This window comes from Pantherophis guttatus, chromosome 5 (assembly GCF_059756535.1).
Source record: "Pantherophis guttatus breed Tessera chromosome 5, ASM5975653v1, whole genome shotgun sequence".
Taxonomy (NCBI): Eukaryota; Metazoa; Chordata; class Lepidosauria; order Squamata; family Colubridae; genus Pantherophis; species Pantherophis guttatus.
In genome coordinates this window covers 17,538,133-17,550,826 of record NC_142067.1, presented here as the reverse complement: position 1 = coordinate 17,550,826, position 12,694 = coordinate 17,538,133, and the positions used below count along the sequence as shown (strand labels likewise).

General features: G+C 36.7%; 1 protein-coding gene across 4 annotated transcripts in view; it reads right to left on the bottom strand.

The window, feature by feature from the left end:
- Positions 1 to 12,694, bottom strand: part of DYNC2H1 (dynein cytoplasmic 2 heavy chain 1) — a 149,368-nt gene that overhangs the window by 80,624 nt on the left and 56,050 nt on the right. For all 4 annotated transcript variants that reach the window (XR_004589849.3, XM_034409222.3, XM_087894632.1 and 1 more), the window contains exons 51-63: positions 12,516 to 12,629; positions 10,960 to 11,102; positions 8,793 to 8,874; positions 8,304 to 8,458; positions 6,368 to 6,505; positions 5,417 to 5,530; positions 4,322 to 4,482; positions 4,028 to 4,151; positions 3,609 to 3,730; positions 2,933 to 3,019; positions 2,668 to 2,794; positions 1,879 to 2,020; positions 214 to 323 (exon numbers count right to left, since the gene is read on the bottom strand). Coding sequence is in view for 3 of the 4 variants with exons in the window: in XM_034409222.3 (XP_034265113.1) it covers positions 214 to 323; positions 1,879 to 2,020; positions 2,668 to 2,794; positions 2,933 to 3,019; positions 3,609 to 3,730; positions 4,028 to 4,151; positions 4,322 to 4,482; positions 5,417 to 5,530; positions 6,368 to 6,505; positions 8,304 to 8,458; positions 8,793 to 8,874; positions 10,960 to 11,102; positions 12,516 to 12,629 (1,619 nt within the window). In the remaining variant the exon portion in view is untranslated. The remainder of the gene's footprint in view (positions 1 to 213; positions 324 to 1,878; positions 2,021 to 2,667; positions 2,795 to 2,932; positions 3,020 to 3,608; positions 3,731 to 4,027; positions 4,152 to 4,321; positions 4,483 to 5,416; positions 5,531 to 6,367; positions 6,506 to 8,303; positions 8,459 to 8,792; positions 8,875 to 10,959; positions 11,103 to 12,515; positions 12,630 to 12,694) is intronic.

The window sequence follows — 12,694 nt, the reverse complement described above, 5'->3', positions numbered from 1 at the left end:
ATTCTATGTATAGTCAAATAAATGTGAGTCAATCACAGCTTCAGACTTTTGTCATCCAACCCAGAATTTTTAGAGATTGGAAGGCACAGGTATTAGTCAGGCAGATTTTGGGAGTAGAACCGGCTCACAAAGTCTTGATCTAAACTTTGGTAAATGTGAATGCATGCTACTTAAGTGCCATTTCCAAAATATAATAATAAAAGTACAATTTACCTGAAGTATTACAAGAGCATTTTCTATTGACAGATCATCAGAGGGCAAACCTTCACTTTTCCAAATCAATTGCTCACTCTCTGTGCATAGAAACCGCCTAAGATCAAATTCTAAAAAGAAAAAAAAGGGTTTTTTTTAATGTTCCTAAGTTTGCTTAGGCATTATACATTTCTCATTAGCTTCTCAGTAGCTAAAATTTTTATACACTACTGCAAATAAATCACATAATATCTTATGCCATATTTGCTTCATGATACTGTACAAATACTATTTCCTTAGGAATTGTTGATAATGACTGTGCTATATATGACATATACTTAATATATATTTAGAGAGATTTAGAGTGATTATAAAACATTTATAAAATATAACTAGGAGGAACAGAAAATCTGTCTGGATTCAAACATTAACTTCAGTTCTTGAAAACAAGGTCTAAGATCACAGAATCCTTAAACTGGTGTAAATATAAATGTATGATCTGCTTTAAAAGAAAAAAGAGGGAGAAAATGACAAAGGGAAAGAGACAAAAGAAGAAAAACATTTTGATTACTGAACCCATCCATAACAAACTTATAATTATACAGTCAGAAAGAAATACATTTTATTAGACTTAATTTATGTTCTATGAGCAACCCATTATTTATCTCAGTGTAATACAGAAAGACTGAAACTGCTTGTAGTAAGCAAGAACCATCCAGATCAAGATTACATTTTAATATTACCCTGACTGAAATTTTTGCTCCTATTGCAACTGAACCTTAAAACTGAACTTGACTAAACTACTAAATGCGATTCCTCTAAAGAAGGAAGACCTAACAACAATGAGATCTCATTCCTCTGCCTGCCACTCCCGAAGCCTTTAAAATTGAACAAAATATTTTCCTTGCCACTCAGAGGACAGATATTTATGCTAAAAAATATTTTTTTCCATGATTCTAATAGGACATTTCTTGCCTTGGGACAGAAGAAAGCAAAAGCTTACAAAGAACACAGTATTCTTATACCATTATTCTTTCACTAGCTTAAGATGAAAGGCTGTGTATGTTTTCTTCCTTTCTGTGCTCAGCTTGATATCAAAAATCACACATTCCTGAAGAACAGGATTTTTTTTTATTGTACTTCTCCTGTGATTATAATCTTGGAATTGATGAGAAATTGTGTTTAAGGTGGTATAGAACTTCACTTCAAGGCAATGATCTTTGATTTCTTGGGAAAACTGGTCAAGGAACAGGGCTTCTTTTTTTTTCTTTTTGTAACCCTGTAATCCAGGGCTGTCAAACTCGGGGCCTGTGGGCCAGATGTGTCACGTGCTGACCATGCCCCCGCCTGGTTTAGTGAAGGGGAAAAAAGTCCCGATACCTCACGTGACGCTGCTGTGACAATACGAGTTTGACACCCCTTCTGTAATCCCTTGCTTCGGGGTGAGGTCAGGGCAATTGAATGGAATTGAGCGTTTACTGGCCAGATGCCCTTCCCGATGCCTATGTGGAGTTCGCAGGAAATATTTTCTCTTTGCACCCTGATAGAGAAACATCTGTCGCTGCCTAGGATTGAATATTTTCCCCCCATCCCATTAATCACTTAATACAGACTTATGTTAATGTTGAGATTTTGTGTAACAATGAAAACTCTAATTTAAAAGCAGAATATGACAATAACTCTCACTTTCAAGACTGGCAGATTTTGTCCATGAATCCAAGCTTGCTTTTCTTTGGTCTTCGGGTGCAGCTGAGAGGTAAGTAATAAATGCTGCAGACAGTTGAGCTCTCCTTGGCAGTGTGCTTAATTCATCCGCTATTTCTGAAACCTGAAACAATTTCCAATATGATTGTTTATTGCTGTAGCTAGTCAATATATTGATATGCTAAATAACCAGACCTTTGCAAAGAGGGGGAAGTTGAGTTAATCACAGTTTGTGCAATTTGCTTCTTCCTTTCCAAAAACACAATGGATCTTAAAGACCAGCATAGTGTGGAAACACTCACCATCTTCCTTATGTACCAACGTTTAATGGACTAGCATGAAGAGCTCACTTTTTAATTTACCTCTTTTTTATATATAAGCAGAAAGATATTATTTAAATCGGGTGCGGGCAACATTTTAATAGCTGAAGGCTGTACTTAATATTTTGCAGAATCGAAGAAGGATTTGAATCATGCAATAAATGTGGCAGGACTGAGATTTCTGTGGTTTTTGTTTTCTGGGTTTGGGAAAGATTTCTATATCCTCGAGTTTTTCTAAAAATGTTCAGCCTATTTTAAGGTTTCATCTATAAAGCTAGAGGATGAAAGAAAATTATTTCCTAATTAATCAGCAAGGAGTTTCATATTCATCACAAAGAAACAAGAATCACAAGAATTGAAGGAGGCTGAAAATGCTTTCTGGAATAAAACACTGACTTCTTTTGAAGTAAAATGGCAAAAATATGGATCAACTGAAGGTTTAATAACCAACCTGTGCATTCCATCTTTTATGCTCCCTATCAAGCTGTTTAATCAGTATCTCTGCAGCTTTCACTGTCTCTTGAGCTTTCATAAGTTCTGTTTCCAGTTTAGCAGCTTCACTGGTTCTGGCCTGGAACCTGCATACCAATTTCATTTTTAAGATATTCAACTAATAAAGGCAAGTTGAATTAAAGTATAATTCCATTTCAACAAGGAAGTGTTAATTTAATACAAAAATGGTATAAGAATAGTATTAACAAGTCTTAAATACATACTTATCTTTTAATTCTGCCACTTTCTGACCAACAGAATTAAGCAAATCTTCTAACTTCTGTTTTCTATCTTCTGTTTTTCTGAGATTACTAAAATATATTAAAAATACTAATTGAAGTGTTGACAAGAACAAACAGTAACATAAAAAAAATAATCAACTGCCAGAAATTAGCATTTTTATCAGTCTCTTTCAGAGACCAAACAATGCTAAATTAGTAATCTATAGCATAATAGGATTCTGGAGGGATGCTAAAGGCAACAAAACCTCGCCGTTTTCTTTCATTTAAGCTTTGTGTCTTGATCAGTTTCTGGGATTTTATTTTAACTAATAAAACCTTAGTGACCTAAAAAAGTTTGAAAGCTCCTTCTGAATCTATTCTCTGCTTTAAGCAATACGTCTAAACAAAATAGCTAAGCAGACAAAGCACAAAATAGGATTTAGAAACAGCAACACTTTTTCTGAGGAAAGATGCTTAACAGGCAGTATTTTGAAAGCCGACTTGAACATAGAAGAGGATATATTTGTTTTTAAAATTTGAGCCAAACTTTCTTCTGTCAAATCAGGCAAAGAAAAGAAAGTTTACCTCTTTTAAATGTAATGGCTCTCTTGCATTTCAGAATTATAATGAAAATGATATAAATACATGCATAGCTCTTTATCCTTCACACACTACGTACGCTTGTAGACCAGACTGTTCGGTTTCCAGAGGCTGAATTCGCTCTAGCACATATGAATACTGAACGTTCGCCTTAACCCATGCTGCTAAAGGTGCGGCTGCAGTACTGGCCCTTTTTGCATTCTGAAATATTCAAACATACAGGTGACCTCAAGATAATATGCACCAGTGGTAACATCTAAAATACTCTCAGAAATAATATATTACCATTGATATTCATTGAAAAACCAGCATTTTTGGGAATTTAAAACCAAAAATAAACTTTCGGCTGTGCAAAAATAAATATGAAAACATTTTCTTTTTCCACCAGCTATTGCTGTGCAAATTATTATGTATTGAGTAAAGTATCTGTAGTTTCAACAATGAACTATTATGACCTGTGACTTATTTAATTAATACTTGTTAAACATGTCCAATTACCTTTGAATCAAAAGATGCCTTATTTTTAGCTAGAAGATCTTCTACACTCTCACGAATTTCCTTTGGAATATTTCTAGCATCAAAAGTTGCGATATCTTCTCTCACACCTCTTTTTGCAAGGAAACTGCAGAATACATATTAAATAACCGTTCCAATGTGGGAAAACCGTTTAGTGAAAATAGTTAATGTACAATCTATGGATAATATATTGTTATTATTGCAGGGTTTTTCTGGCATTCAGATGAAAATAAATTAGGATTTCAAAAGAAATAGAACATTGTCATCTTCTATTACCTCTTCATGCTCACCCACGATGTATCAAAGATACCCATCAACCGTAAGACACCTTCTAGTATGTCCCTAATGATATCAGGCGGCATACGTAAAGAACGGATTTCAGACAGAGATTCTGGTTTGATATTTCCAACTGCTAATTTAGCTTCATTAACCAGTGGCTAAAACAGAAAACAAAAGGCAAAGTATTAAAGCAGCTTAATTTTTAACACATCAGCTTAACTTTTTAATCACAGAATTCACCAACATCTTCGTAATTCAAAATAGATGACATAAGATTGAAATTTCACTACTATGCTGGCACTATAATCATTGGTACTAACCCTTTCCTCCTGATTTTCCTACTTTGTTCTTAACTATAGCCACTTTCTTACTCTCCAAAATCATTTCTACTTCCCAAACCATTTCTTTCACAATAGTTTTTCTATTTCCAGTGGGACAGAAATTGTGAGTTCTCTTGTCTATTTGGGACCAAAACTTAGAAACCACACAGTTTCGGTATTAAAGGATTAACAATCACCACAACAATCAAGATCTAAAACAGAAAACTAGGAAGACATAAATAGCTAAAATATTAAAAAGAAAAAGAAGAAAATACATCAATTAAGAAGAACTAATCAGAAAATCAGTAAAAGTTAAAAAGGAATACATGTAGTAAAGAGAGACATGAAGAATCATTGCCAAATAATATTATTAGGAAAATTGCCAGACATAGGCCAAAAGAAAACAAAGATATAGCAATGATAAAATGAAGAAAACTACTCTTCCTAATTTCTTGAAAAAACCATAGCTGATGTTCCATAATTGAGAAAATAAACAAACACTGCATGGAAGTTGTCCCAAGAAATGCACGACATTTAACCTTAATGATTATTCCAGCTTGTCTCAGTACTATAATAAAAGCAGAAGTTGTTTCAGAAGGTTATATGAAATGATACGAATATTCTCAGACTTTAATGTAATGTTTTCTATAACTCAAGGCAATTACTATTCAAACACTCTTAAAATCTTAACTACTCTTTATTGTATCAAAAGAAAAATAACAGAGAAACTAAAGAAAAGTCTACTCCTTAATAAGAAAAAAAAATTGATTACCTGAACCTCTTTCAATTCATCTTCAATTATTTTTTTTCTTTCTTCAATTTTTACTACTTCATGGGCTATTTTCTGCTTTATTTTTTCCATTTCTGATTTTTGTTCACTTGCATCCTACAAGACAGGCATTAGTCAAGACATTAGTTCAGACACCTATACGTTTCTTCGGAGTGAATGCAGCCATTTTTGTTTACAACATGAGATTTGTATCTTTCATAGAAATTTTACATTACTCTTATACACTCATTGAAACTGAACAACTGCACTAGGTGACTACCTATATACAGAATAGATGACATTTGGAGAATATTTTTGACAATAAAGATGAAAATAATTTCTTCTTCTGTAAGAAACATTTACAGCAGTAACTTACCAAAGGGTCCAAGTTACTAAAGGTTGTCTCATACAGATTTGGGTCAGAGGAGGGTTTCAGCAGGTTCTGACCAGTTCTGGAGAACTGGTAGCGGAAATTTGAGTGGTTCAGAGAACCGGTAGTAAAAATTTTGACTGGCCCCACCCCCATCTATTCTCTGCCTCCCAAGTCCCAGCTGATCGGAAGAAAATGGGGATTTTGCAGTAACCTTCCCCTGCCACAGCCACCAAGCCATGCCCATCAAGCCATGCCATGCCCACCAAGCCACACCCACAGAACCGGTAGTAAAAAACTTTGAAACCCACCACTGATTTGGGTATAGTGATATATAAGCAACTCTGCCTAAAATCAACCAATCTAAAACATTTTTCCTTATCTTTTTCTTCCCAAAGTTAATTCCTGTAGAAATTCCTAGTCAGTTTAGAGCTAGTGCAGTTTTGTACTATTGACCATACAATACTAATCTTTCTTGCTAACCATATTCGCAAGGTTTTGCAGAGAATTTTTAGAAAATCTTTTTTTTTTCTGTCAAAGCACATGCTGTCCTTGTACTTTTGCAACTTCCTGCACTTTTTTACCTGCATAGAAACAGTGATTTCTTGAAGGGCAGCATCAGCTTCGTCTTGCTTTGTTTTGAGTAATATGCCTTGTTCTTCTGCTTTCCTGTTTAATTCATCAACAAGTGCTTTGGCTTCATTTAATTTAGCTACTCCGGCCTACAATTTATAAAGAGGGGTTGGATGAAAATTATCAGACCCATAAACAGACCATTATTTCATACTAAATAGAGACAGTCCTCTAGATACGACTATATTGAAGCCTGCCAATGGAGGCTCCTATTTCACGACAGCCATTAAGTAAAGCATCTCACTTAATAACCATTCATCTCTGTTTTCTCCAATGTAATTAAGCATGCAGTCATTAAGTGGGGCAGGATGCCTCAAGTGGGGGGGAGAGGCTCTTGCAGGCCTAGCACAGGCCCAGGACCCCTGCCCCCGTCTTCCCAACGCCTCCCCCACCCTGAGACATCTCATATTCCGCTTCCCATCCCTTGGATCTCCTCAGGCCTTTTCCCACTTCAGCGGGTCCTCACAGGCCTTAGGCCTGAATCCCACCACACCAGGCTAAACATCATTCTCCTCAGTTTCTTTTTGAAGAGCTCCAAGGCCTTCCAGAGCACCGGAATGCTTTATTATTATGCGGTCATATGGCACAATTCTGAAAGCAGTGATATTTACATCTACCATAAGGGAATTTGACTGATGGAAACATGGGGGTCATCTCCCAAACCGCCCATGTGTCCAAGGGACAAAATAACAAGTTCTGCTTCACTAATGCACATCCCTTTGGAAACCTCCAAGGCTGTGCAGACCAAGTTATATTTTTACATTGTCCTCAGCTCCTCAGCTTCCTGACCAATTCTGTCAATATTGTCTTATCTGACTTTCTGAGATCAAATCTTCCTATTTATTTATTTATTTATTTATTTAGTAGCATTTCTATTCCGCCCAACTCCCAAGGGACTCTGGGCGGCTATCCTGGAAAGATCCAGCAACAGAGACTGGTGAAAAAAATCCAATCAACCAGACTGATAGGATGAGAGAAAAAACTAAATATTTTCAACATTGAAACTACTTTTTGAAAATCAAAGACCATAGTTAACCTTTTTGGGAGGCTGAAGCTGCAAAGTAAAGGAAGCCACCCAACACATGAGAGTAGCACTGAGGAGTACTAGGTTATTTGTGTAGAACATAGACCATGTTAGGTCTATTTTAGCTTTACATTACTCTTAATCTTATGGAGCTGCAAAAAGATAATTCAGGAAATATGGATTGCCTAATCCTAGACAACAAGAAGACAAAAGTAAACCATCAGTAGAATATTGCAATGTTCAGATAAGTAAGAATTTTTCTCAAGTACATTTACAGCAATAAAAATGACACAGCGAAGAAAGAAACTGAACAAAATAATTAAGGGATTCTTATGATGTTGAATTCCTTAATTACTTTGTTCAGTTTCTTTTTTTTTCTTTTTCTTATGATGTTGAATAACAGGGACACGGTGGCTCAGTGGCTAAGACGCTGAGCTTGTCGATCGAAAGTTCAGCAGTTCAGGGTTCGAATCCCTAGTGCCGCGTAACGGGATGAGTTCCCATTACTTGACTCAGCTTCTGCCAACCTAGCAGTTTGAAAGCACGTTAAAAAATGCAAGTAGAAAAATAGGGACCACCTTTGGTGGGAAGGTAACAGTGTTCCATGCGCCTTTGGCGTTGAGTTATGCCGGTCACATGACCACGGAGACGTCTTCGGACAGTACTGGCTCTTCGGCTTTGAAACAGAGATGAGCACCGCCCCCTAGAGTCAGGAACGACTAGCACATATGTGCGAGGGGAACCTTTACCTTATGATGTTGAATAATAACATTTTTTTCAACTTATACAAAAAGAAGTTCATGGTGGATAAATACAAGCATCATTTAAAAAAATACAATGAAAATCCAAAGAATCAAACATACCTGCAAATGACTTTGCCTTTTTATCAACTCTGTCCTTTTGCTGTTATGAATGGCAAGATATGTATGTAGGAAAGTCATGTATCTTCTGGGTGTAGCTCCATAAACTTTACATGAGTCGTGAATCGTCAAAAAGGACTTAATAAATTCCAAGTCACCTACATTGCAAAATTGTAAATGCACCAAGAATACACAAGGTAAGTACTGCTAAAGACAAACCTGGTAATGAATAAACAGAATGGAATGATGATTCAAGTATAATCCATTATTTTTAAGATTAATTTTATCCTTTTGCAGGTTTCATTTATTATATAGCTATGTTCTACAGATTTCCTGTAGAATATCTGTAATATTATAAATAATATATTGCTCATTTCTCAGAAGTACATTTGTGATACATTTATGAAAAAGGGAATGTTACATCTACTTCATTGGTCTTATGCTTTCGTTAAAGCAAATGCATTAAAACTGTATTACAGAATAGCAACTTGCCAGAGTTCTTTTTTTTGTGTTCTTTTGATGTTTTAGCCACTTTTTCCTTTTCATCTGCTTCAGCAAATAACATCTCAGGTATCTAGAATGTAAAGTGTAAGCTAAGAACAAGCAATACCATTAGAATAATTTCTTCCCCTAAAAATTGGCCAATGGCCTCACGGTTAACACTCTTCTTCAGCTTAAGAAATAAAGCTGACTCGTATGGCTGGCTTAGTTAAATTGTACGCATTGAAAAGATGGAACTCAACAAAGGATGTAGAAATAGCTTTTTGCCAAGATTCAGCTGAAAGGAGATTATACGATTTTCCTACTTTAAGACACAGTTTTCCAGTTATGGAAAGGAGCTATGAATACTGTGAAGACAGAAGCTGGCAACATCATAAGTAAAAAGCCTGACACCAGACAGAACCATTATCAAGATAGTACTCAATGCCTTCAACATCCATGGCCAAGAAAAGGAGGCAAAATACTACCTCATAACAGCAAAAGAGACAAATGCAAAATTTAAAACCTGGATCTAACATACTATAGCAGTGGCGAACCTTTTACTCACCGAGTGCCGAACAGGTAGGTGGTTCGCACGCATCGTGCACATGCGTGCAATCCATGCTAATGCGCGGCTCGTCACCTGTGCGCTGTGTGCGCAAGTGCACCATCTGCACATGTGAGTGGGTTTTGCGCATGCCCATTCGCTGTGTGCGTAACTACACCGTCTATGCATGTGTGTGGCTTTCATGCGGCTCCCACATGCGTTGTGCGCACAATCACACCATCTGCTCATGCGTGTTTTTGCACATGCAATGCAAGCGCATGAACGCCATCTGCGCATGTGAGCCCTGCATGCAAGTACTCTCACGTGCATGTCCAAACGTGCGCACATGCACAGGAGAGCTCCGAAGACCAGCTGAGTCCCCTGAATTGCGCGCATGCGCACCAGAGGCCCAAGCACCAGCTGGGGTCCGCGTGAATGTGCAGCTGCAGATGAGTTGGGTGACAGCTTGCGTGCCCAGAAAGACTGCTCTGTGTCCCACCTCGGGCATGCATGCCACCTCGGGCATGTGTACCATAGGTTCACCATCATGGCTATAGAACCATGGGTAGATTCCACAGTAGCTGCCTTTCATTATAAGAGCTCCAATCTCATCTTCAATGAAAGTGACTCATCTACTTGACCTTTGTCCTTGAAACTTCCACTGCTAAACTCATGACTGTGCATTTCTGTTCCTAGAAAAAGATTTATTGTTGTGTCCAGGATAAAGCTCTGAAACTACCAATCTAGAGTTCTCTAAAACAAAAAAACTGATATTAGCTTCATAAATTATTGATACTCCAAGGATACATCTCTAAGCAACTCAAATGTATGTTGCCTCTATTTTGTAATCTAAATTAATTTTTAGGACATTCAATGCAGGGGTGAAATGCTCCCGGTTCGGACCAGATCGCCTGATCTGGTAGCGGTCGGGTGGTTCGGAGAACCGGTAGCAAAAATCCCTGCCTCCCCCCATGCCCAGCTGAGCTGCACAATCATCAGAGGCTTTTTTTTTACTTTTAAAAGCATTTTTTCTACAACCTCTTTGGCCAAAAAAATGCTTTTAAAAGTTAAAAAAAAAGCCTCTGATGATTGCGCGGCTCAGCTGGGATCATCAAAGGCTTTTAAAAGAAAAAAACCCTTTTTTTCTTTTAAATGCCTTTGACGATCCAAGCTGAGTTGCCTGATCGGCAGAGACTTTTTTCTTTTAAATGCTTCTAACAATCAGGCAAATCAGCTTGTATCGTCAGAGGCATTTAAAAGAAAAGTGTTTTTTTCTTTTAAATACCTCTGACGATCCAAGCTGAGTTGCCTGATTGTCAGAGGCATTTAAAAGAAAAAAAGTCTCTGCCGATCAGGCAACTCAGCTGGGATCGTCAGAGCCTTTTGAAAGCATTTTTTTACAACCTCTTCACCGAAGAGGTTGTAGAAAAAATGGTTTTAAAAGTTAAAAAAAAAAAAAGTTGGCCACACCCACCCAGTCACATTACCCCCCCCCCCACCAAGCCAAGCCCATAGAACCGATAGTAAAAAATTTTAGATTTCACCACTGATTCAATGATAAATATGTAAGGATAGAACTCAAAAAGAAAGTATTGTGGTGAGTATGTCCTTGTTTCAAGTTCTTACACTTACCTTTTTCATACTGCTTTCAGACCAGCCTTCCATCCAGAGCACCTGACACTTCTTATGAAGTGCAGGATTACTTTCACAATTTATTGTGAAATTTAAATTAGTAGAATCCATAATCAACACAACATGAAGATTCTGCTGAATCCCTAAAAAGTTACAAAAATAGTGTAACAAAAGTAAATATTATATAAAATTATCCCTAGATAAAATTACTTACAACTACTTCAAACAGAGCCCTCGGAAGGGGACAATGGCAAACTACTCCTGAAAAACATTACCAAAAAATAAAAAAATAAAAAATAAAAACCCTGCAGGGACTTGTCCAGGCAATCTCTGAGAATTGAACACCATTGAACATAAGAAGAAAATCAAACTACTTTCAATATTTGCATCATAAAGTTAAAAAATAATAATATATATTTCTCAGTAATGAACAAACATATCTATATCTTGCACCTCACAAAGGTAATACAAATGGAGCTACAACTACCCTATGTGTTTCACTGTGACTTAATCAAAAACTTAGATCTTAGTGTCAGGAACTTGAATTATTTGTATTTAGCCATAAATTCAGTAAAAAAACAAACAAACTAATGAGCAAGCAATGGTAAGAATTTAAGTTTAGTTTGCATTTTCTCAGACACTTTTGGGGGTGCTTGAAATTTTAAGACTATGCCATGGGCATAGTCAGCAATTTACTCACACATAGTTGTTTGAGAATGGGATTGTTGCTCACTCACAAAAAGGATACCATGGCAGACATAACTAATGATAAAGCACTAATATACCATAGTGCTCACTGCCATTCCTTTCACTATCCCCATCACCCTAGCAGAATACTCCCTTCTCCCTTGGCTTAAATGTTGTCCCTTTTCTGGGAAAATGGGCACAATTCCAAATCAAGTACTTAATTGCAACAACTTCCCATTCCTACTATTATATAGTAAGAAACTATATGGAGGCTAGTGACATTAATAAATATTATGATCCTGAAGACTAGCATTTCTTTTTCCAGCATGTCGGTTGTTTACTTTTTTTTTTTTTTTAATGTTAAGAAGTCTGATGGGACACTGTTAAATGCTAAGTGATGTGTAAAATGTTGTACCAGAGATATGTTAAAGATTTTCTTGCATCAAAGATTCTAGACACAATGAAATTAATATTAAAATTCAATTGCAAACTAAATATGCTTAGTAAGAAAAATCCCATCAGAATGCTTATCATTATGAGCTGCGGTGCTGCAGTGGTTAGAGTGCAGTACTGCAGGCTACTTCTGCTGCCTGCTGGCTGCCTGCAATCTGGCAGTTCAAATCTCACCAGGCTCAAGGTTGACTCAGCCTTCCATCCCTCCGAGGTGGATAAAATGAGGATCCAAATTGTTGGGGGCAATATGCTGTCTCTGTAAACCACTTAGAAGGGGCTATAAAGCACTATAAAACAGTATATTAATCTAAGCGCTATTGCTATTATTTATGATCATTTTTTGTATTCAATTTGAAGGTATCTTTTTTCACTATTTCAGTAATAGCTCACATTATTATATGGATTCATTCACTTACTGTAAGTAAAATAGTTGAAAACTGGTCCCGTAAATCCATCCTGTGATGCTTGGTCTTTCAAAGGGGATAGGAGTGGCTCTAATTCTTCTATTGTGTACAATCCAGAAACTTCACCTATTTCAGATAGTTTTCACAATGTTTTATATGTGCCAAATTATAATCAAATTACTACTGTATCT